This window comes from Hemiscyllium ocellatum, chromosome 8 (assembly GCF_020745735.1).
Source record: "Hemiscyllium ocellatum isolate sHemOce1 chromosome 8, sHemOce1.pat.X.cur, whole genome shotgun sequence".
NCBI lineage: Eukaryota > Metazoa > Chordata > Chondrichthyes > Orectolobiformes > Hemiscylliidae > Hemiscyllium > Hemiscyllium ocellatum.
Genome location: NC_083408.1, coordinates 100,920,758 through 100,946,119, shown reverse-complemented (window position 1 = coordinate 100,946,119; position 25,362 = coordinate 100,920,758). Strand labels below are relative to the sequence as shown.

The window sequence follows — 25,362 nt, the reverse complement described above, 5'->3', positions numbered from 1 at the left end:
CTGCACATGACATTTTTGTGATCAACATACAAGAGCCCGAAGTCTGTTTGGTGTTCCTCGCTTTTCATCATTTAGAAATAACCTGTTCTATCACGGGTAAATACAGGGGAATGGGTCTGGGTGGGTTACTCTTCGGAGAGTCGAGCTTTTTGGGCTGAAGGAGCTGTTTCCACACAGTAGGGAATTTAATCTAATATTTAAGGGCCCAAAACAGATCCTTGAGGAATTGCATCCTACCAATTAATGACCCTGCTCATTATCTTTAATCACAATTTCATTCACTCAGCCATTGTATAAATCCAGTGAATAAATTTACCTTCAGCTCAACAAGTTTCAGTTTTATTTCACAGCCTCGCGAGGCTTTTAACAAATGCCTTCTCAATGTCTGGATAAGTAACATCCATAGACCTGGACAGCATTTCATTAATTGAGGCACAGTTGCCAGTGTGGATAAACGTGAACAAATTCGATTAATACCTTAAATGGATGAGTTGCTTTGAGAAAGGTTGGACAGGATAGGCTTGTAGCCACCGGCGTTTAAAAGAGTAAGTTGAGACTTAATTGAAGATGCAGAAAGATCTTCGTAGGGTGCATGTGGAAAGGATATTTCCGCTTGTAGGAGAATCTAAAATTAAGTTCACTGGTGCCAGTCAATAATCACTTTGTTATAAAACAGAGATAAGGAATTGTTTCTCAAAGTTGAATGTCTTCACAACTCTCGCTCTCTCAAAAGACAGTGCAAGCAATGTCCTTGAATATTTGCAAGGCAAAAGTAGATAGACTTCTTAATAAGCAAGAGATGAAAAGTTATCAGAGGAACGTGAAGTAATCCGATCAGTAATGATCTTATTGAATGACAGAACAGGCTCAAGTGATTTACTCCCAATTCTAATTTATAGGCATTTTTGAGGAGATATATGACAGGACCAGATTATGACTTGATAGATTGAGAATAGAATCAGCTGAAAGGAATCCTACTTTCTGCATGATAGAGAAGAAGAAGTGCTAAAGGAAGATGAGGAGATTGGTCCTCTCAAAGGTGTCAAGCAAATCATGTAGTATGACACAGTGATCACACAGTATGATCATTGTCACACTGGATTCCAATTGTGATGTTGATTCGGGCAGTACCCCTTTAGAGAAGTAAAGCTTAAACTCAGCATTGCAAGAAAAAGAAGAGAGATTTGGGAAATGAGCAGATCTCAAAAAGAAAAGAAGGTTGGAAATGGGACAGTAGTTTACAAGGTCAAATAAAAGACATACTGTTAACCAGATTACAAAATTTTAGCTTGAAGCTCTACTCACCACTGAGAACAATGATGTCAAACACCCCATTACCAATCAATTGGTCCCAGTAGGTAACAGATGCTCGAAAACAACCTTTTCTCCACAATGTCAAGTTCAGAAGCACTAGGCACTTTGACTTATTCAAGGAAATGGTTTTATGAAACAAAACATCTGACATTTCATTTTCAGGGCCACCAAGCTGAAATCCAAGTGAAGGATAGAGTACTCAGTTACAAATGAAAAAGAGGCAAGTTGAGCTATTTAAAAGGTTGTTTTCACAATATTAGCGCAAATACTCAAAAATACACAGACTCAGGTGGCACAATGCATGCAACATTATGTATTGGATACAATTACAACCATGATCTGCTACATTGCTGACATAATTGATTTCAGCTGCGTTGCTATGCGCAATGCAGAGTGGGAGCCAGTCTCTTCCCAAAGGGAGAGAAGATAAATGGAAGGAGAGTTACTATGCTAATGTTGCACATCTCATGTTTATTGTACAACAAAATCAGTGCAGTCCCCAGATGTTCACTTCCCTTTAATCAAGTACCGGGAATGGAAAAGCATGGATACAATTCAACTATCTAAAACAAATAAATTCATAGTTTTGAAACTCACATATAAAAGGCCCACTAATGACATGAATAAATTCTTACATTTAAAGATGCTAATATTTCAAGCTACAAGTGCCTTCACATTTTCTTCCCTTAATTCTACTTTCCTTGAACCTTGTATTCCTGGGGCAAGGACTATTTATTCAAGACTTCTACCAAAAAAGAATGCAAGAGCAGCTGAAGGTCTAATGCAGTTTTGACTTTATCTCCTTTTATGTCAAAAACCTAATCTCTGAAGACTTCAATTTTCAACAGTAAGCTTGAACCTCTATTTTGTAACCTTGGTGCAGAACAATGGCAACACAATATGCCCAGCCTGTCACTTGGAAGTTTGCGATTTCTTAAATGTTTAACATTCTGCACATTAAATCAGGAATTAAGAAGCATCACCTGTCAATGTGTGCATATGGGGATATCACTAGTTGGGACATCTCACCCAATATTTTTAAACAAACACTGGAAACATTCACAAAAGTTCTGAAGAATCATACCAGACTCAAAACATTAACTCTGTTTCTCTCTTCACAGATGCTGCCAAACCAGCAGAGTTTCTCTAGCATTCTGTGTTTCCAATTTCCAGTGCTTTGCATTCAATGATTTTTTTAAAAAACATGGCTGCTCTGCTGATTAAAGCAATAACATTGTGCTGGTTCTAAAGATGGGTTTTGAAAGTCAGAAACTTGCCAGCATATGTTACTGAAACAGCAGAAACCAAACATCTCTTTGGGTCAGATTCAATGAATCATTTCAACACTAATTTTAAATAGTAGTGTTATAGCAAATGTATCTAAATTTCCACATTTCCCACCCCACCCCCAAGGACAATGATTTTAGAAAAAAAGAAAACCTTTATGAGACTATCTAGTGGAATATGGTGCCTTTTAGCCAGAAACCCTGGATTCAAACCTTGGATTCAATGGCCAAGGCGGCGTGTTTGTGACACAGCCAAACAGGTCAAGTATTGACCTGCAAGTCTTTCCATCATACATCAGGGATTCCAAGTCAATAATGAAATGGAAGGAATGTTGGAGCCTCTTCCATAACTAGCTAGAGGTCCAAGCTACAATACTGGAAACATGCATGTCAAAAACCATGTTGCCACAATAGCTCTGACCATGTGAAACATTTCATATCACTATCATATTGTAGTATCTCTTGAGATGCTCAGGACCACAAACGGAAGAGCAGTAAAAATGAAACAATAACTTGCTGTCAAGAACAAAATGCCTGGAAATCAAGACACCAGAAAACAAAGCAATGGAAAAGTTAGGAACTTCTTTTGTCACGCGCTCTCTCAATACTGAAGTAGAACGTATTGTCAGATTATTTTCGGAGCATAAGACAGAGGCAGTTCTCCGAAGTTAGGAGGACCATGCAGGATTTAAATAACAGCAGTTATTTCAGAGAACAGTAAATCAGTCTAAACTTTAATGTAGGATCTCTTATAAATTCTGGAGATTCACTTACATGTAACTCATCACTCACCTCTTTGATTTGGACTTTGTAATCATCCTGCCCAATGACAGACAATGCATTACTTGTTGGATTATCATATTCATCACGTGGGGCGATCTGCAATGTGTGCTGCTGTCCACTGGTCAGTACCAAAGTGGAGAAATGGTAGAGAATTTTTGTTTTTGCTGGAAAGACAGATCCTATAAATGGAACAGGAGAGGGAATACATATTATCCATTTCAGAATTGGGTACAGAGATGAGTAATTTATTCAACTATTTCGACGAGAGAGTTAACATTTTTTTTGGTTCCAGCTTCAAAAGTATCAGTGGACAAAATAAAAAACTCCAATTTTTGTAATTTTTGTTTTAGAAGTTAATTACATACAGGATACCACGTGGCTTTACAAGATGGATAAAATAAATTTAGATATTTAACTCCTTATCACGCAAATGAAGTCCAGTGTCCTTGACCTATTATACTGTGAGACTTGCGTTTATAAGCTTCGAACAATAACAATTTGTTTATGTGCACCAAGCAAGCACCAAGGAGCATAATAAAATATTAAAAACTTAGCCATATTTGCACCTTAACAGGACCACACAATGACCATTCCTCGTGAGGGTGAATCAAACCTTCCTCTGAAGCATCATGGTATTTACATCATCAAAAATGCTAAATTAACATCATGAGGCTTTTCATTGATCTAGACCTACAAGAACAGACCAGACGCTGCGAAATCTGAGGTGAAAAGCTTACCTTCAGCTCCCAAAGCCCATCTGCCATAGTCCATTAACTGTTATAGACCATGTGCTGTCATTACAGTGAAACTGCCATCGACAAGGCAGAAGTCTGGAATGAGACAGCATATTCTCCACTTGCCTTTATTAATGTAGTGCCAGCAACACTCAGTATGGTCCACACCATCCAAATGAATGCAGCCCACTTGATCAGCATCTCACCCATTACCTTAAATGTTCACTCTGCCCACTAACATTGCCAGTGGTGTTGCAATTTGTCAAGGTTTGTTCCAAACCAGAGACCTTCATTACCTTTAAAGGGATGACAGTAGATGCATGACAGCATCAACAAGCTCCTCTTCATGTCACTCGCTATCCTGACTTGAAAAGATATTGTCATGCCTATACTGTCACTGGGTCAGAATTGTGGAACCCCTTCCATAACAATAACATGCGGGTGTAGACACATTCAGCTCAGCTAGTTCTGTTGGCTGGATAGCTGGTTTGCAATGCAGAGTGAAGTCAACAGCACAGGTTCAATTACTGTACTGGGTTAGGTAACCCTGGGGTTAAACATTGAGTGTTGTCATTCTAATAACACCTACTGCCTATGGCCTTCTGGGACAACGGCAACTTTCATTTCACTGTAACTACATCATATGGACTATAACAGCTCATGAAAGCAGCTCATCATCACCTTCAAGAGCAACGAAGGACAGTAGTAAACACTAGTCAATAGGGATGCTCACATAGGTGAACATATATGAAACAAATTATGTGCATTTTTGCAAATGAGGTTAAGGTATATTCTGGTTTAACTTCTTGGATTCCCATAACAATCTGATAAACCTTTTAAGGTTGCTGATCAGATATTGTTTTTAAGCAAAAATACCCAGTTTCTTTAGAGCCTAGCTCACATTTTTGACACAAAGAATTCATAAGAACACTGCACAAGTTACTCAAACAAATCCCCTAGCTCATTGTCTCGTTGCAACCTTAATTATTCTGGATTATTGGATATGTTGAGCTTTGGATCTGATAAGGCCCCTGAATCTTTTACAGCATCACTCAACAATTTCAACCTAATTCACCCAATGTGCGTGTCATTTGTTTTTCCTTCTTCTTCGCAGTGCTAATGTGCTTTCAATTATTACTAAATCATAGACATTATTTGCAGTCTAAGGATTGGATTACAATTATTCAGTGTCATTTCAATTTGAAATCCACACATGCAGCAAAGAAAGGAAATTTCTAGCTCAAGGATCTAAGCTTTTTCAGAACTTAAATTCCATGAGGCAGGAAGGTCAAGCAACATCCTCTACACCACTTTTAGAATAAAGACTAGACAGCAAGGTATAAAGAGCTGCATTTAAGTACCATTTGTGGTCAATTACCTAATTATTTAGGGAAGCCTTTATTCAAGGTGCTTAGTAATCAATGCGGACAAATGTATAGACAAAGAAAAGATAGGCAATCTCAATCCCCAGTAAGAACATACACACGATCACACCTACCAGGTTGAAAAGTTTTATAGTATGGGCTGTAAGCCACATTCGATCCTCCGACTTTGATAGAGAGTTCGTACCTTCCTGCCTTTCTCACTGTGAAGCCCACCTTCACCACATTGCTCTTCTGTGCATGGAGTACTTCCTGTGTGACTGGAACATCCAACCCAAGCTCCATGTGTGAAATGTGAATCCGTAATCCCACAGGACGGTGTGCAGGAAATGGTCGCCCATTCTTGTAGAACAACTACACAACAATATAGGAAGATTTTCTTTCTGAAAAATGACATGCATTACTATTCGTTCTTGTTTTAACATCTTGTATAATGTTTACACAACAGAAGGAGGCTGTTGAGTTCATAATTCCCATGTCAGCATCCAGCAAGAGGAACTCAGCAAGTCCCATTTCTTTGTATTATCCCTGTAGCCCTATAAGAAATGGGGATGACATAGCCTAGTGGTATTATCACTGGACTATTAATCCAGAGAACCAGGTAATGTTCTGGGGAAATAGGTTCGAATCCCACCGTGGCATGTGGTGGAAATTGAATCCAATAAAAGTCTGGAATCAACACCATGAAACCATTGTCAATTGTCAGAAAAAACCATCTAGTTTGCTAATGCCCTTTAAGGAAGGAAATCTGCCCTTACCAGGTCAGGCCAACATGTGATTCCAGACCCACAGCAATGTGGTTTAATATCAACTGCCCTCAGGAGCAATTAAGGATGGACAATAAATGTTGGCCTGGTCATTAGGCCATAAGACATAGGAGAAGTAAGGCCATTTGGCCCATCGAGTCCACTCCGCCATTCAATCATGGCTGATGGGAATTTCAACTCCACTTACCAGCATTCTCCCCATTGCCCTTAATTCCTCGTGACGTCAAAAATCTATCAAATCTCTGCCTTGAAGACATTTAGCGTCCTGGCCTCCACTGCACTCTGCGGCAATGAATTCCACAGGCCCACCACTCTCTGGCTGAAGAAATGTCTCCACATTTCTGTTCTGAATTGACCCCCACTAATTTTAAGGCTGTGTCCACGGGTCCTAGTTTCCTCGCCTAACGGAAACAATTTCCTAGCATCCACCCTTTCCAAGCCATGTATTATCTTGTAAGTTTCTATTAAGTCTCCCCTAAATCTTCTAAACTCCAATGAATACAATCCCAGGATCCTCAGCCGTTCCTTGTATGTTAGACCAATCATTCCAGGGATCATCCGTGTGAATTACCAGTGGACACGTTCCAGTGCCAGTACGTCCTTCTTGAGGTGTGGGGACCAAAACTGGACACAGTACTCCAAATGGGGCCTAACCAGAGCTTTATAAAGTCTCAGTAGCACAACGGTGCTTTTAAATTCCAACCCTCTTGAGATAAATGACAACATTGCATTCACTTTCTTAATCACGGACTCAACCTGCATGTTTACCTTGAGAGAATCCTCGACTAGCACTCCCAGATCCCTTTGTACTTTGGCTTTACAAATTTTCTCACCATTTAGAAAATATGCTTTTATTCTTTTTTCCAAAGTGCAAGACCTCGCATTTGCTCACGTTGAATTCCATCAACCATTTCCTGGACCACTCTCTCAAACTGTCTAGATCCTTCTGCAGCTCCTCACTTCCTCAGTACTACCTGCCTGTCCACCTAACTTTGTATCATCAGCAAACTTCGCTAGAATGCCCCCAGTCCCTTCATCTAGATTAGTATATAATGTGAACAGCTGCGGCCCCAACACTGAACCCTGCGTGACACCGCTTGTCACCGGCTGCCATTCCGAAAATGAACCTTTTATCCCAACTCTCTGCCTTCTGTCAGACAGCCAATCCTCAATCCATACCAGTAGCTCACCTCGAACACCATGGGCCCTCACCTTGCTCAGCAGCCTCCCGTGTGGCACCTTATCAAAGGCCTTTTGGAAGTCTAGATAGACCACATCCACTGGGTTCCCCTGGTCTAACCTACTTGTCACCTCTTCAAAAGAATTCTAACAGGTTTGTCAGACACAACCTCCCCTTACTAAATCCATGTTGACTTGTTCTAATCAGACTCTGCTCTTCCAAGAATTTAGAAACCTCATCCTTAATGATGGATTCTAGAATTTTACCAACAACCGAAGTTAGGCTAATTGGCCTATAATTTTCCACCTTTTGTCTTGATCCTTTCTTAAACAAGGGGGTTACAACAGTGATCTTCCAATCATCCGGGGCTTTCCCTGACTCCAGTGACTTTTGAAAGATCTTAACCAATGCCTCCGCTATTTCCTCAGCCACCTCTCTCAGAATTCTAGGGTGTATCCCATCGGGGCCAGGAGATTTATCAATTTTAAGACCTTTTAGCTTTTCTAGCACTTTCTCTTTTGTAATGGCAACCATACTCAACTCAGCCCCCTGACTCCCTTTAATTTTTGGGATATTATTCATGTCTTCCACTGCGAAAACTGGCGCAAAGTACTTGTTAAGTTCTCCTGCTATTTCCTTATCTCCCATCACTAGGCTTCCAGCATCAGTTTGAAGTGGCCCAATGTCTACTTTTGCCTGTCGCTTGTTTCTTATGTATTGAAAGAAACTTTTACGATCATTTCTAATATTACTGGCTAGCCTACCTTCATATTTGATCCTCTCATTGACGCCTACATCCCATGATGAATTTAAAAAGGGTCTCATCAGGTAATTACTCAAAATCCTTCTGAAAACAACAACCAAATCTGTTTCCATCAGATACTTAGGCAAGCACTTAGATCCTTAAAACATGCTAAGTATTTCCACATTTCACCTCTGTGCTCTTTGACTATCAACTTAAATTTGTATCTGCTCGTTCTTAACTTTTTCCTTCCATGGGAACATTTCACCATTGCATACTACATCCAAACTCCTCATGATTTTGAAGGCCTCCATCAAACGTCCTCTCAATGCTCTCTTCTCAAAGGAGAATTGTCTCAAATTATCCAAGCTACCTTTGAACTAAATTTCCTCGTCTCGACAACCATTCTTTTTTCTCTGCAGCCTCTTCACTTATACCCCCAAAGTTCATTATCCAGAATTGAACACACTATTCCAGTGAGACAAAACCACCTATTTACATAAGGTTCACCATAACTTCTGTATTTTTGTAATTTATGCCTCTTTGTAGTTCTCAACATTAAGTTTTATCTGCTACATGTCCACCATTTCCAGCCAGTCTACATCCTTTTGACATCCATCATTACCCTGCTCAAAGTTCATGATAATTCCATGTTTTGTGACATCTGCAAACTTTAAAATTGCACCCTGCACATCACAAGTTTACATCATTGAAATGGTTCAGGAAAAGCAGTGGTCTGACCACTGGGAAACCCATTGCAAACTGGATGAAGAGGTGCAAGCATTCAATTGATTCAGAGTTGTCATGATCAGAAGGGTGTCAGTTAGAAATATGGGTGCTTTTAAGGATCAACTTTAGAGTTGACTGAAAAAAGGTGCATTCATTTGATTTTTGTACTTAACAGCAGTGTTCTTACTGGGGCGACTTGGTGATGGAAGAAAAATGTTTACACCTGTGTAAGAGCACTTCTGAACAGAAACAAAAAAAAGGGAAAGAAATGGAAAATAAACAAAACAAAGGAAAAGCAAGTTCAGAGTTCTTGTGGTACATGGCAGGGTCTGAGCCAGGAAACCTGGGTTTAAGTGCCATCTACTCCAGAAGTGTAGAAGAACATTCCTGAACAGGTTGATTAGAAAACATAGAATTCAAATGTAACTTTCAGTTCAGGAGGAAGGATCATTTGCAGCACTCCATGCCAATCACAAGCTGCAAGTAACTGGTATAGCAACATAAAACATTGCCTACTCATGATAATGTCTGAAGCACTTGCTTAACAAGAATGTATGTACTTCTGCCTTAAAAGCATTCAAAGATCAGAGTTCTCCTCAGGGCTCTTGTGGTAGTGAGTCCATCACTGAGCGAGGAGACCTGGGTCCAAGTCCTAACTGCTCCAGAAGTGTGAAATAACATCTCTAAATGGGTTGATTAGAAAATACCCAAAAGGACAGTCCTTAGAGCTCTGGAGGCATGGTGGGAGTGCCCGTACTTCTGGACTAGAAGATCTCAATCCAAGTCCCACTAGTTCCAGAGGTGTGTTGCAAGATTTATAACAATCTAAATATATAAATATCTGAAATAAATTGCAACACCTCAATCAGCCATGTGGCCTAACTAATCAAGTTTGTATCGCTAATGGCTCTTGTTGTGCAATGGTAGCAACCCCACTTCTGAGCAGGAGACTTGGTTTCAATTCCCACTTGCTCTAGAGGTGTACCATAACATCGCAGAATAGACTGATGAGAATAAAAAAAAATCAACATTCTCACTTATGCTCCTAATACGTTTAGAGAAAGTCAGACACGACAAGGGCTGGAGTGCTTTATTTCCCCCTCCCTCACCTTTGGTAGTCTGCATTGCCCTTAATGGAATTTTGTAAACTGATCCATTAGAAAACATGGGTGATTTATTAGTGGTATTAATATACAAAGGAAAACACAGGTGACTTGGTGGTGAGAGCAAAGCTGTTTGGTCATGTGAGATAACACTTCTGGATATTAAAGAGTGAGCAGAATTCTTTAAGGGCTCTTGCACAACAGTGGTACCATCCCTACCTCTAAGCCAGTAGGTCTGGGTTCAAGTTCTATTCCACAGATGTGTCATAACACCTTTGAACAGGCTGAATAGAAAATGGTTGATTAAAATAAAAGCACTACATTTCCAAGACAAGAAAGGAGTAATGTTGAGCGTATTTAGCCTCATCCCTCTTAAATCTCACCACATACTGTGCCTCTTTCATGGTCACAATGGTGAAAAACAATGCTGTCACTGTTCCCAAGAAAACTAGGAGCTCCCTAGCATATCACTGTGTCTTCAATCTTTCTTTTGTTTGGAAAGATCTACCCTTTGCTTGGTGCCTTCTGATGTTGGCACAGTTGGGTTTGCAATTCTGTCTTGAGAAATCCCATTGACAGTTCAATTTGGTGTCAGCAATGGCTTGGTTGTAGCACTTTTCTTCTGCGTCAGAAGATTCAAGTTTCATTCCACAACTTCAGTTCAAAAGTTAAATACTGCAATGGTGCAGGTGCCATACCACAGACGAGGTGCTAAACAGAGGGTACATCTGCCTGCTTCAGGTGGATATCAAATATCTAACAGCAATAGTTCAGAGAAAGGTAGGGGAAGCTATGCCTATTGTTCTCATCAACAGTTATCCATCAATTCCACACACTGAAATTGGTGCTGTTTCCTGTAATAGTGACCACAGTTCAAAGAAGTATCTTAGTAATTTAAAGTACTTTGAAATATCCAGTAGTCATGAAACATACTCAACTAAATACTGTTAGATCCTATAAGTGTTTCAGTATATTGCAGTTCATAGTAAACCTCATTACTCCAAATATCTCAATTGTTTCTCAGATGGGCCAAAAACTACATAACTTCTCTTTAATGGTGCTTTTGAGTAATGGGTCTTATATCACCTTGCACCAAGCACATTAGCAACACTGGCTTTGTTAAAATATTGTATTAATACTTAAACAAAAAGTGAACAACTCCTTTCCAAATGATAAAGGTTTCACAGGTTATTAGTATGTTCTGGGTATGACAATACTGAATTCAGTGCAAGTTTATAAAATAGAACTGTTTTCCTTGCTGTGCAACTGCTGAGAAGAATGAACAATTCTCTTGCTGTCCCTGTGAAAACTGGAAGCTCTTTAAACTCTGTTCAAACTTCTCTTCTTCAAATAGAAAAGCCCCAACTTAAGTCTGTCTATATAACTGAAGTTCCTCAACTCAGGAAAAAAAATACTCCTGAATCTTCTCTAATGCCTTCACATCCTTCCTAAAGTGTAGTGTTCAGAATTGGATGTAACGTTACTGTTAAGGCCAAAACAATATTTAAACCAGCCAGGTTTAAACCAGATTCCAGAATGTTCTTAATTGCAAACTCAACTTCACAGTGGAAACAAACTGCACTTGGAAAGCCCCACTTTGTAGGTTCAATATAAATTTCTTCTTGCCTGCTTGATAAACACAAGATAAACTGATGTTTGTGCCAGTTTAAACTGGTCTATGTTGTGGATGTATCTGTTGGGACCATGTCAGAAGCCATATTAGAGTAGATTCACTTCCACAAATCTTGTTTTGTTATTAGTTGAAGTTACTGATATCAATTGGGGTAGCATGCCCACACATAACCTTTGGTATATCCATTCTTATTTCCCTCTATGATTAAAGGCTTTACTGTAGCTCAGAACACAATACCTAGCGCTCATTCTATAAGCAACTGAAAACATGTTTTCTATAAGTCTATAACTGAGTATAACGCTGGAGGCAATAGATAATCCGCGCAGAAATTTGCAAATACCATCCTTAGTTACTAGAGTATTGTTCCCAATTCAGAGAATGATATTTTAGGAAGGATATCACAGTCTTGGGAGAAAATGCAGAGTAACACCAAAAAATAAGGACATCAATTATGTGGTGGAATGATAAAAGATGGCATTTTCTCTTTTCAGCTAGACAAGGCCAGAGGGAGAGATAAAGTAGTATTCAAGATTGTGAAGGGTTCTGATAATATTCTAAGAAGTGTAAAGCTGCTTCCAATGGCAGAAGGATCAGAACAAAGACATCGACAGTACTGAGCAAAAGGGTTGGGGAGAATCAGTCTTTCGCAGTGAGGTATGATGATCTGAAATGCATTATCTGAGCAGGTGGTTGAAGCAGATTCTACAGAAACTTACAAATTGAATTAGATAATCACTTGAACAGAATTTACAAAGCTGAGAAAACAGTAGAAATGGTGCTGAATTGGATGTTTTTAAAAAGAGCAGTACAAGCATAAATCACTGAATTAATCTCTTCTTCTGTTATTTCATGTTCTAATTGCATAGAATTCTGTATCTTTCATCATTCTCCATACTTTCCAAACTCCACTCATCACTGGGCTAAGTTTATTTCAAAAATCTGGCCTGAGCTTTTAAATTGCTCTGCAGTCTCAATATATTTCTGCCAACAGCTCTGTGTGGACATACACTTATTAAAAATATGGATTGCAGAGGGATAGCTGTAGTACTCAGGGAGGTTTGGAATGCTGGATGAATTGAGTTATTAATTTGAGTTGTCAATGGCTCTCTCTGTATCCTATGAAGGATCCTATGAAGATACTATGAGGAGGAGCTGGAGTTTTAGATTTAGTGACCTGGTTGGTATTCATGCCTCAACTACAAAAGTAAGACTTTGGTCATTATCACATGGGAGCTTGCTGCCAACAAACTGTTTGCCATATTTCCAACATCAAAATTACACCAGTGACTATGAAATTCTTTGGAATATCTTTAGCTTATAAAATCTGCTTTACAAATTCAAGACCCAATCCAACTGTTACTCAGTCTGATCCTCTGACTCGCTGCCTCCAATTCCCTCCGTCTCCCTCCCTGCTTCCAAACGTCTATTAGAACTTTAGCTTTACCCTATCCAGCCCAAAATTCTCAATTTCTCCCTTTTTGCCTCCTGTAAATAACTCAGATTTTAGCCTTATTGATGCAAAGCACTGAGAGATATCACACTGAAAGTGTGACTATTAACTGATCATTTGTGACCACAAATCTCAAAATTATACTTTTGGGAGTGATCTCATAGCTCAGAATTTGATTGCGAGATAAATTCAATGTAGTTACTTTTTGCAGTATCTGATTGCCGCAGATGATTGTTTTCTTAGTATCTCCGGAAGGTTGACGATTTAAATATTAGTAGACCCCCTGAAAGTTCTACTCTAGATTCCTCATCAAGATGTTGTGGGTCTATGCTCCTTCATTGTCGCTGGGTCAAAATGTTGGAACTCCCTACACAAATGGCATTGTGACAATACCTTACGCCAGATGAATATCTGCAATTTAATATAGACCTTCACTACCATCTTCTCAAGACAGTTAAGAAATAATCAATAAAACAGACCCACTCTATGATTCAATAACTTTTAAAAATAAAAAGGTGACACAATCAAAAGTGGTGCGTCAGTGCACATTAGTTTTACAGGTAGCTGTTTGTAGATGACATACCAAGATGAAAGTCTAGCGTTCCATTGGCTCATATGCACTTTGAGGTGTTCCGTCAGAGCAGCAAATTGTTCTTCTAGTGGCCTGACAATATCATGCCTTCAATCCGACAGCACAGATTAGCTAGTCAATTATTCCATTGTTGTTGTGGATCTCTCCGAGTAATGCTGTCATTGGGTTGATATGTCAGCAATTCTTTGAAACATTTCTGAGAATACTAATAAAATGCTACGTGAAGACAAGTCCTTCTTTTCAACTTGATGCAGTTACTGAACCCTGACACTACTCAGTTTTATTTGCTTCATTTGTACCTAAGATTTCAAGTCCAGATTTTGTACATTCTTATAATCAATATTATACGTAAAGTCTCAAACTTGGATGCATGAATTTGCTCAAAGTTTTTTTTTTGTTACAGTTCTGTCCCACTTTTGTGTGAACAAATTATTGCAAACTTTGACATCCACATTAGTAATGGAAGCCACCTATCTAAACAATCTATGTTACAAGTGTATCCTTCCATCTTCATGACTGCAATGCATCTATTCATTCTTTGTCCTTAGAGCAAATCAAATCTAATGCAACAAACTGTACTTCCCTGCTTCCTAAATTACAATCAACTTCCATACCTCATTAAGACAAGTCCCCTGGCCGGATGGGATCTATCCTAGGATCCTCTGGGAAGCACGGGAAGAGATTGCCGAACCTTTGGCATTGATCTTCAAATCATCATTGTCTACAGGAATAGTGCCTGAGGACTGGAGGATAGCAAATGTGGTTCCCTTCTTCAGAAGGGTAGTAGAGACAACCCTGGTAATTACAGACCAGTGAGTCTCACTTCAGTTATTGGTAAAGTGTTGGAAAAGGTTATAAGAGATAGGATTTATAACCATCTAGAAAAGAATAATCTGATGAGGGACAGTCAGCACGGTTTTGTGAAGGGTAGGTCGTGCCTAACGAATCTTATTGTCTTTTTTGACAAAGTGACCAAACAGGTAGATGAGAGTAAACCAGTTGATGTGGTGTATATGGATTCCAGCAAGGTGTTCGATAAGGTTCCCCACAGTAGGCTATTGTACAAAATGCGGAGGAATGGGATTGTGGGAGACATAGCAGTTTGGATCAGTAATTGGCTTGCTGAAAGAAAACAGAGGGTTGTAGTTGATGGAACATAGAGTCATAGAGATGTACAGCACGGAAACAGACCCTTCGGTTCAACCCGGCCAGATATCCCAACCCAATCAAGTCCTACCTGCCAGCACCGGGCCCATATCCCTCGAAACCCTTCCTATTCATATACCAATCCAAATGCCTCTTAAATATTGCAATTGTACCAGCCTCCACCATTTCCTCTGGCAGCTCATTCCATACACGTACCACCCTCTGCGTGAAAAAGTTGCCCCTTACATAATCATCTTGGTGTCCAGTTACTAGTGGTATACCGCAAGGGTTGGTGTTGGGTCCACTGCTGTTTGCCATTTTAATAAATGACCTGGATGAGTGCTTAGAAGGGTGGGTTAGTAAATTTGTGGATGACACTAAGGTTGGTGGAGTTGTGGATAGTGTTGAAGGATGTAATAGGTTGCAGAGAGACATAGATAGGATGCAGAGCTGGGCTGAGAGGTGGCAAATGGAGTTTAATGTGGACAAGTGTGAGGTGATACACTTTGGATGGAGTAATCGGAATGCAAAGTACTGGGCTAATGGTAAGAATCTTGGGAGTGCAGATGAGCAGAGAGATCTTGGTGTCCATGTACACAGATCCCTGAAAGTTACCACCCAGGGTTGTTAAGAAGGCATACAGTGTTTTGGCCTTTATTAATAGAGGGATTGAGTTCCAGAACCAGGAGGTTATGCTACAGCTGAACAAAGCTCTGGTACGGCCACACTTGGAGTATTGTGTACAGTTCTGGTCATCGCATTATAAGAAGGATGTTGTTGTGGTTCTGTTCGCCGAGCTGGAAATTTGTGTTGCAGACGTTTCGTTCCCTGTCTAGGTGACATTCTCAGTGCTTGGAAGCCTCCTGTGAAGCACTTCTATGTTGTTTCCTCCGGTATTTACAGTGGTTTGTCTCTGCCGCTTCCGGTTGTCAGTTCCAGCTGTCCGCTGCAGTGGCCGGTATATTGGGTCCAGGTCGATGTGCTTATTGATTGCACCTGTGGATGAGTGCCATGCCTCGAATTCCCTGGATGTTCTCTGTTTGGCTTGTCCTATAATAGTAGTTTTGTCCCAGTCGAACTGATGTTGCTTGTCATCTGTGTGTGTGGCTACCGAGGATAGCTGGTCGGCTAGTTGAAACAATGGACTGACAGAAGAGACACATCAAACAGTGAGACAAAGTAACGTACCCCTGATAACAAGGAAAAGACAAACACACAACCTCAACACCAAGGAGAGGGAAGCACTAAAAACACTAAGAAATGATAAGAACATAATCATACTACCAGCAGACAAAGGCAGAATGACGGTCATCCTGGACAAAGCAGAGTACATCCAGAAAGCACAACAACTACTTGCAGATACCAACACCTACCAAAAGAGGGAGTGTGACCCCACCCCACAACTCACCAATAGGACAAACAATACTGAGGAACCTACAAAAAAAACGGACAGATAACCAGGTTTGACCTACAGAGAATGAAACCTGAAAGCAACAACACCCCCAGATCCTATGGACTACCTAAAGTGCACAAACCAAACATCCCACTCAGACCCATCGTATCGCTACCAGGGACACCATCACACAAACTGGCTAAAGAACTACAACAGAAACTGAAACACCTGATCAGCGGATCCAGACACACTATACAGTCAACACAGGAATTCTTGGACATCATAGAAATATACACATAGACAAGGAAGAAACTATGGTCTCATTCGATGTAATGGCACTGTTCACCTCTATCAACAAAACCCTAGCCAGAGAAACAATAGCCAACCTGCTGGACATACAGAACAGACAACAAGACGGGGAATCTATCAACAAAGACTGCATACTCAAACTACTGCACAACACACTTCACATTTAACAACCAAATATATGAACAAATCAACGGCACACCCATGGGCTCACCCATCTCTGGACTCATAGCAGAAGCTGTAATGCAGAGAATAGAGCAAACAGTCTTACTGCAAATTCAACCCAAACTCTGAGTCAGATATGTGGATGACACCTTTGTAATGATTAAAAACACAAAAATAGAGAACACACACTGGATCATCAACGCCACACTCACAGGAATCAGATTCACTAGAGACGAAGAAAAGGACAACCAACTCCCATTCCTAGACGTGATGGTACAGAGAACACTGAAAGGTATACAGGAAAGCTACACACAGACCAAGTCCTGAACTACGAAAACAACCACCCCAACACACACAAAAGAAGTTGCATCAAGACACTGTTCAAAAGGGCCACAACACACTGCAGTACACCAGAACTGCAAAAAGAGGAAGAAGAACACCTCTACAATGTATTCACCAAAAATGGATACCCCCGCAATTTCATCCACAGATGCCTAAGGGAAAGACAACGGAATGAGGACATGCCACACTACCATACATCAAGAACATTTCTGAAGTGACAGCAAGACTACTGCGACCACTAGGACTCATAACAGCACACAAACCAACAGCCACTCTCAGACAACAACTCACCAGGACAAAGGAGCCGATACCCAGCATTGGCAAAACCAACGTAGTGTACAAAGTCCCATGCAAGTACTGCACAAAACACTACATAGGACAAACAGGAAGACAGCTAACGATCCATATTCATGAATGCTAACTAGCCACGAAACGACACGACCAGCTATCCTTAGTAGCCACACACACAGATGACAAGCAACATGAGTTCGTCTGGGACAACACTACTATTACAGGACAAGCCAAACAGAGAACAGCCAGGGAATTCCTAGAGGCATGGCACTCTTCCACAGATTCTATCAACAAACACATTGACCTGGACCCAATATACTGACCACTGCAGTGGACAGCTGGAACTGACAACCGAAAGCGGCAGAGACAAACAACCATAAATACCGGAGGAAACAACATAGAAGCGCTTCACAGGAGGCTCCTAAGCACTGAGGATGTCACCTAGACAGGGAACGAAACATCTGCAACACAAATTCCTAGCTCGGCGAACAGAACCACAACAATGAGCACCCGACTACAAATCTTCTCCCAAACTTTGAATAAGAAGGATGTGGAAGCTTTGCAAAGGGTGCAGAGGAGATTTACTAGGATGTTGCCTGGTATGGAAGGAATGTCTTACAAGGAAAGGCTGAGGGCCTTGAGGCTGTTCTCATTAGAGAGAAGAAGGTTGTGAGGTGACTTAATAGAGACATACAAGATAATCAATGGGTTAGATAGAGTGGACAGGGAGAGCCTTTTTCCAAGTATGGGAACGGCAAACACGAGGGGACACAACTTTAAAGTGAGGGGAGATAGGTACAAGACAGATGTCAGAGGTAGTTTCTTTACTCCGAGTAGTAAAGGTATGGAATGCTTTGCCTGCAATGGTCGTAGATTCGCCAAGTTTAAGTGCATTTAAGTCATCATTGGACAGGCATATGGACATACATGGAATAATGTAGATGGGATGGGCTTCAGATTAGTATGGGGAGAAAGTGAGGTCTGCAGATGCTGGAGGTCAGAGCTGAAAATATGTTGCTGGAAAAGCGCAGCAGGTCAGGCAGCATCCAAGGAACAGGAAATTCGACATTTCGGGCATAATTCCTGATGAAGGGCTTATGCCCGAAACGTCGAATTTCCTGTTCCTTGGATGCTGCCTGACCTGCTGTACTTTTCCAGCAACATATTTTCAGCTTCAGATTAGTATGACAGGGTGGCGCAACATCGAGGGCCAAAGGGTCTGTACTGCGCTGTAATGTTCTATGTTCTAAGACTGAATCATGGTTTTAGGTAAAATAAGGACAGAACTGAAATCAGAAATATTACTGGGTCTGTGCTCTGGTTACCTACTGCACTCTATTCTCCATTTCAGATTAAGAAAGTACATAGCATGGAAATCTCACCTACATTGAGACATGAGATTTAGTCTCATAGCCTTTCTAAATTAGAGAGACTAAAATATTGTTACTTACATGTATCCTAAAGGTCATGATATGCCCAACTTCCGGAGAATCCTTCCAATCCCAAGTTACTAAGCATGACCTGGGATCCAGATAGTTCCCACGCACGTAGTCATAAATGGTGCGGTTTCCTCGCCTACCTCTGTTGTCATTTTGAAGAAAGCTGATAACCCGTGCGAATAGCTCATAGAGAAACTTGGCAGTAAAGAGGAATGCTATTATGGAAACTGCGATGCCACCTGCACACAAATACAAAAGTTGTTTCTTGACTTTTTTTTCAAATTAACTATGAATACATAAACGTTACAAAAAATACAAATTTTAGTGATTTCGCTAACACAAATTAGATGGAAAATATTAATAATTGTAAATAGTGAATTGTGTTTGATATTAGAGACTGGTGCTACCAATGAACAATGTGAAGTAACATATTATAAAGCCTACCATCACAAATCACTCCCAATGGTGTGGGAAACTTACTAAGTTTCTATTCAAGTGAAACTATGAGAGAGAATGCATGTGCATAAGGTCTATGCTTTGATTTTTTTTTAAACAAGTATCCCTCTCCTTAAGAGGTCAATTACGGAGAATTACAGTCCTGAGGAAGATAATCAAATATACTCACCAACAACGATAAACATCAGGTCTCTCTTTAGAGTGCGAAGAGTGGTACTAGAGGCAAAAACCACTGCTCCCACTAAAAAATAAGTTTAACTTAATAAGTAAAATCACCTAAGTTGAAGAAAGGCTTGAATCACAAATGCAATATTTTAAAGTGGTTGATATTTTACATACCTACAGACCACTTTTCAACTCTGCGTCTCTGGACTAAGTTGTGTACAAGCTTTAGTTTGTGTTCCCACTCTAGGGGGCTCTTTGTAATCTCAAGGATCTTCCTGTGGTAGTCACCGTAGATGTAACCCCTTGGCTGTGAGAGCTACCTGCGATTCACTGTCAAACTGGATCAGATCAGTAAGGGTGCTGCAGCTCAATGATTTTATCCTGTATGGAAGCATGAAATTAGAAAGCTGACATTACCACTCAAGTCAATCAGCTACTGTTCTACCTCTGGGGGGAAAAAAAACAATTCAACAGCATCTCTTGAGGACAGAGGATAGACATACAAGGCCAGAAGACCATAAGACAGAGAAGCAGAAGTTAGGCCATTCAGCCCATCAAGTCTGCTCTGCCATTCAATCATAAGTTTCTCAAGCCCCATACTCCCATTTTCTCCCTATTACCATCGATCCCCATGTCAATAAAGAACCTACTTCTGTCTTAAATACACTCAATAGTCCGGCCTCCACAACCTTCAATGGCAATGAATTCCATAGATCCACTACTCTCTGGTTGAAGAAGTTGCTCCTTATCTCCGTTCTAAAAGGTCTTCCCCTTTACTCTAATGCTGTGCCCTCGAGTCCTAGTCTTTACGAATGACGGAAACATCTTCGCAACATTCACTCTGTCCAGGCCATTCAGTATTCTATAAGTTTCAATTAGATGCCCCCTCATCCTTCTAAACTAGTATAGAAGGATGATTGAGTATAGAATGATATGCACCTCATCATTTTAAAAATAAATATATTTATTAGAATGCTGAGGAATCAATAGGTTTGATAGATGGAAGGGAGGTTGTACATGCTATTCATTTGCACTTTCAGAAATTATTGGCAATGATCCAAATTTTAACCAATAACCCAAATGTAGTTAAGACTAATACATAAAAACCAGCAAAGGAGAACCAGAAGGTCAAGTCAGAATCATTAGCAAACCTAATTTTAAGAATAACTTTTTCGAGCCTTAAACCATTGATAAATTACACGGTAAAGTAGATAGAATTCTGCTAAAAAAGACAAATGGGACAAATTCAGTTTCATTGGAGAGCACAAGCGAAACTGGAGCAAGAAAAATGGTAAAAACGGGAATAAACAAAAATAAATATAAAACTGCAGGAAACAATCTAGTCAGCATCAGTGAAGAGAACAGACAAGTCAACTATGGTGATAAAAAAATCAAGTATATAATCTCAGACTTGTGTTAATGTCAGGGATATTGATAATATGAAGTATATTTGCTTGTGCTCACTGCAGAAAGTGGAGCAGGTACAAAGTAGGGAACAGCAGGTTACTATTTGGGGTGAAAACATTTAACTGCAGTAGTTTGTATGTGAGTTGGGCAAAAACTGACTGGCTGTTTTTTATACCATTCGATACATCCAAGTGCATTGGCTATCCAAACCGCTCGCTGACCTGGATTGTGCACTTTACTTTCTCAACATTTCTAAGGATGTGGCTCTCACTGAATTATGAATTATTTTCATAGCCTTTGTTTCTATAATTCTCCCATTCTCCCTTCCATTGTCTAAGATGATTTGTTACCTAATTATATTTTTGATACTTTGCTCCTGCACTGGTTCATCTATTTGATGGTTCCCTCTTTTCTCTCATTCTGTAAATGCTTAAAACGCATGCCCACACAAGAGATTTCAGCTCTGAAGATGAAGACAACACACAGTTAACACGTCTACACTCCACAGATACTGAGTGATCTGTGCAATTCCAGCAGTTTCTGCTTTTGTTTGAGATTTTCAAGGTTTGCAGTTTTTAAGTTTTTGTGAAAAATATATGTATTCAAAACAGGATGTGACTAATGGCCCTTCTCATTTTCACTTTACTTTCAATTTAACACCATCATGACAGGCTGCAAGATCCTCTTTTGAGCGAAATGTTTTTCTCACTCAACTCATTATCTCTATCAAAATTCAAATATGAATAAGACCACCTTCCAAACTCTCAAGTCTACCAAAGTGGTTAAAAAGAGTCATCTTGAGCAATACATTATCTGTTTTGCAATTTGTATACTGAATCGCTGTCTCTGTAACCCATGGAATAAGAGGATACAACAAAGTTAAGGTAGAACAGCAGCCATGATCCAACTGGCTCCGCTACATCGATGATTGTATTTGCGCTACCTCGTGCTCCCACGAGGAGGTTGAACAGTTCATCCACTTTACTAACACCTTCCACCCCGACCTCAAATTTACCTGGACCGTCTCAGACTCTTCCCTCCCCTTCCTAGACCTCTCCATTTCTATCTCAGGCCACCGACTCAACACAGACATTTACTACAAAACGACCGATTCCCACAGCTACCTAGATTACACCTTCTCCCACCCTGCCCCCTGTAAAAACGCCACCCCATTTTCCCAATTCTTTCACCTCCACTGCATCTGCTCCCAGGAGGACCAATTCCACTACTGAACAACCCAAGTGGCCTCCTTCTTCAAAGACCACAATTTCCCCTCCAACATGGTCGACGATGTTCTCCACCGTATCTTCACCACTTCCTGCACCTCGACCCTTGAACCCTGCCCCTCCAATCGCTACCAGGACAGAACCCCACTGGTCCTCACATTCCACCCCACCAACGTCCGGATACATCGTATCATCCTCCATCATTTCCGCCACCTCCAAACAGACCCCACCACCAGGGATATATTTCCCTCCCCACCCCTCCGGAGAGACCATTCCCTCCGCAACTCCCTTGTCAGGTCCACAACCCCCCCACCAACCAACCTCCACTCCCGTCACCTTCCCCTGCAAATGCAAGGAGTGCAAAACTTGCACCCACGCCTCCCCCCTCACCTCCCTCCAAGGCCCCAGTGGATCCTACCATATCCATCACAAATTCACCTGCACCTCCACACACATCATTTACTGTATCCGCTGCACCCGATGTGGTCTCCCCTACATTGGGGAGACAGGCCGCCTACTTGCGGAACATTTCAGGGAACACTTCTGGGACACCCGCACCAACCAACCCAACCGTCTCATGGCTGAACATTTTAACTCCCCCTCCCACTCCGTCAAGGACTTGCAGGTCCTTGGCCTCCTTCGTCGCCAGACCATGGCAACACGATGCCTGGCAGAAGAGCGCCTTATCTTCCACCTAGGAACCCTCCAACCACACGGGATGAATGTAGATTTCTCCAGCTTCCTCATTTCCCCTCCCCCCACCTTATATAAGTCCCAATCCCTGGATTCAGTACTGCCCCCTTGACCTGCAATCTTCTTCCCGATCTCTCTGCCCCCCCCCCCCCCCGGCCTATCAGCCTCACCTCCTTCCACCTATCGTATTCCCAGCGCCCCTCCCCCAAATCCCCCCTCCCCTTTTATCTCAGCCCACTTGGCACACCAGCCTCATTCCTGAAGAAGGGCTTATATGCCTGAAACATCGATTCACCTGCTCCTCAGATGTTGCCTGGCCTGCTGCTCATTTCCAGCACCACATTTTTCAACTCAAGGGAACACGGCCTACATCTGCACTATCCCTTTTTTTCTGATCACCAGATGGAGTTTAATGTAGATAAACGTGAAGTGCTACATTTTGGAAAGGCAAATCAAGGCAGGACTTATACATTTAAAATGGTAAGTTTTTGGGCACTGTTGTTGAACAGAGACTTTGGATTGCAGGTTCATAGTTTCTTGAAAATGAAGTTACAGGTAGATAGATATGCTTTCCTTTATTGGTCAGAGCAACGAGTACAGGAGTTGGCAGGTCACATTGAGGCTGTACAGGATATTGGTTACTTCACTCTTGGAATATTTTGCGCAATTCTGGTCTCCCTCCTATCGGAAGGAAGTTGTGAAACTTGAAAGGGTTCGGAAAAGATTTACAAGGATGTTGCCAGGGTTGGAGGATTTGCACCATAGGAGAATTTGCGCCATAGGGAGAGGTTGAATAGGCTGGGGCTGTTTTCCCTGGAGCATCAGAGGCTGAGGGGTGGCCATATAAAGGTTTATGAAATCATGAGGGGCATGAATAGGATAAATAAACAAGGTCTTTTCCCTGGGAATGAGCAGTCCAGAACTGGGGGACATAGGTTTATGATGACAGGGGAAAAATTTAATAGGGACCTAAGTGGCAACCTTTCCGTGCAAAGGGTGACGCATGTATGGAATGAGCTATCAGAGGAAGTGGTGTAGGCTGGTTATAAACATAACATTTAAAAAGTATCTGAATGGGTATATGAATAGGAAGGGTTTAGAGGGACATATGTTGGCAAATGGAACTGGATTAAATTAGGACATCTGGTCAGTGGGAACGAGTTAGATCGAAGGGTCTCTTTCCGTGCTGTACATCTTGATGACTTTAATCTTATTTAGCTTGCCCACTGAGATTTTGTTCAAGGTCCTTTTCAATTTTTGCACATTAATATTCATCAGTTTTCACTTCAACATCAACTAAAAAAAATTTGAAAAATGTTCTGCCTTTCTATTGGAACGGAGTGGTGTTGACAAGTGAAGCCGATTGGTTAGTGAATGAGGAACTTATTATCAATGACAAAGGTCCACTGCCAGCCAACAACAATGTGATTGGTTGCCAAGTAGTTGAACAGTTTATGCTGTGAGCAGGTCAAAGAGAAGCTTAGTCAGACTGGACAAGAAACCAGTGAGACTGCAGCAGTCAATTAAAAATTCTCTCTAAAATTACAGAAGGAATATTTGACATTAATGAATTGCAGAGTAGGAGGAGATGGTGATCTAGTGGCAATGTCCCTGACATAGTAAACCAGAGGCTCAAACTAATGCTTTGAGGTATAAGAACAAGATACTAAACAAACTTAGCAGGTTTGGCAGCATCCTTATTGACAGAAACAAAATTAACATTTTGAAATGTCAACTCTTTCTCTCTCCACAGATGCCTTCAGACATGCTTAGTTTGTCCAGCATTTACCAATATTGTCTTTATTTCAAATTTCCAGCACCTACAGTATTTTGCTTTTATTTTAATACTTTGAGGACATAGGTAAAAATCCCACTGTGGCAGCTAGTGGGATTTAAATTTAATTTACACAATTTTGAATTGAAAGCTATCCTTAGTTTCATGGTTGCCATTACTAATTGTTATTAAAATTCATTTAACTCATTGGTGTTCCAAAAGAAGGAAATCTGACCACCATACCTGATCTAACTCCAGATCAACAGATTTATTCTTAATTGCCCTCTGAAATTGCCCAAGAAAATCATTCATTTCAAGGGAAATTTGAGATTACTAATAGAGATCAGTCTTGCCAGCAATGCCCATATTCCATGTGAGGTATAAACACTGATTGCATGTATTCCTTTAACTCTAGCATACTTAAATGCCAACATCAGAAAAACACTCCTGAATGCAATAATATAGTGTCTATTTTCCAAATTAACTTTCTGTGGATTTACAGACTGAAATTTCCATGTTGTTGTTAAATTAAGAAGTTAGCTCTTTACAGTGGCCCAAAATAAGTTTGTTTTTCTAAAAAAGAAAAGTTAAAAGCAGAAACAGCCCAATTGAAAATCACGGGTTTGTTACTTTGAATCTATACAAGTTGAAAAATAAGTAATGGCTGGATTGGTGAATGCTTGATAGAGCATGGTTTGAACCCAAGTATATTCCAAAGCATGCCTGATATTCACAACATCTGCCTACCATGATCATGAGGAGTTTACTGGATTCTCTGCCAGACTGCTAGTTGCAGTACCTCACAAGCGAGCCACTTTTCGACTCTGGGAGATGGAGAGAAATAACATGACCATTATTGTCAAG

The 25,362-nt window shown here is 40.7% G+C and overlaps 1 protein-coding gene across 1 annotated transcript in view; it reads right to left on the bottom strand.

The window, feature by feature from the left end:
• arel1 (apoptosis resistant E3 ubiquitin protein ligase 1) overlaps positions 1-25,362 on the bottom strand; it is a 90,108-nt gene that overhangs the window by 36,044 nt on the left and 28,702 nt on the right. The window contains 7 exon segments of the mRNA XM_060829395.1: positions 1,306-1,486; positions 3,393-3,562; positions 5,616-5,853; positions 18,790-19,016; positions 19,403-19,474; positions 19,573-19,702; positions 19,704-19,779. Coding sequence (XP_060685378.1) covers positions 1,306-1,486; positions 3,393-3,562; positions 5,616-5,853; positions 18,790-19,016; positions 19,403-19,474; positions 19,573-19,702; positions 19,704-19,779 — 1,094 coding nt within the window.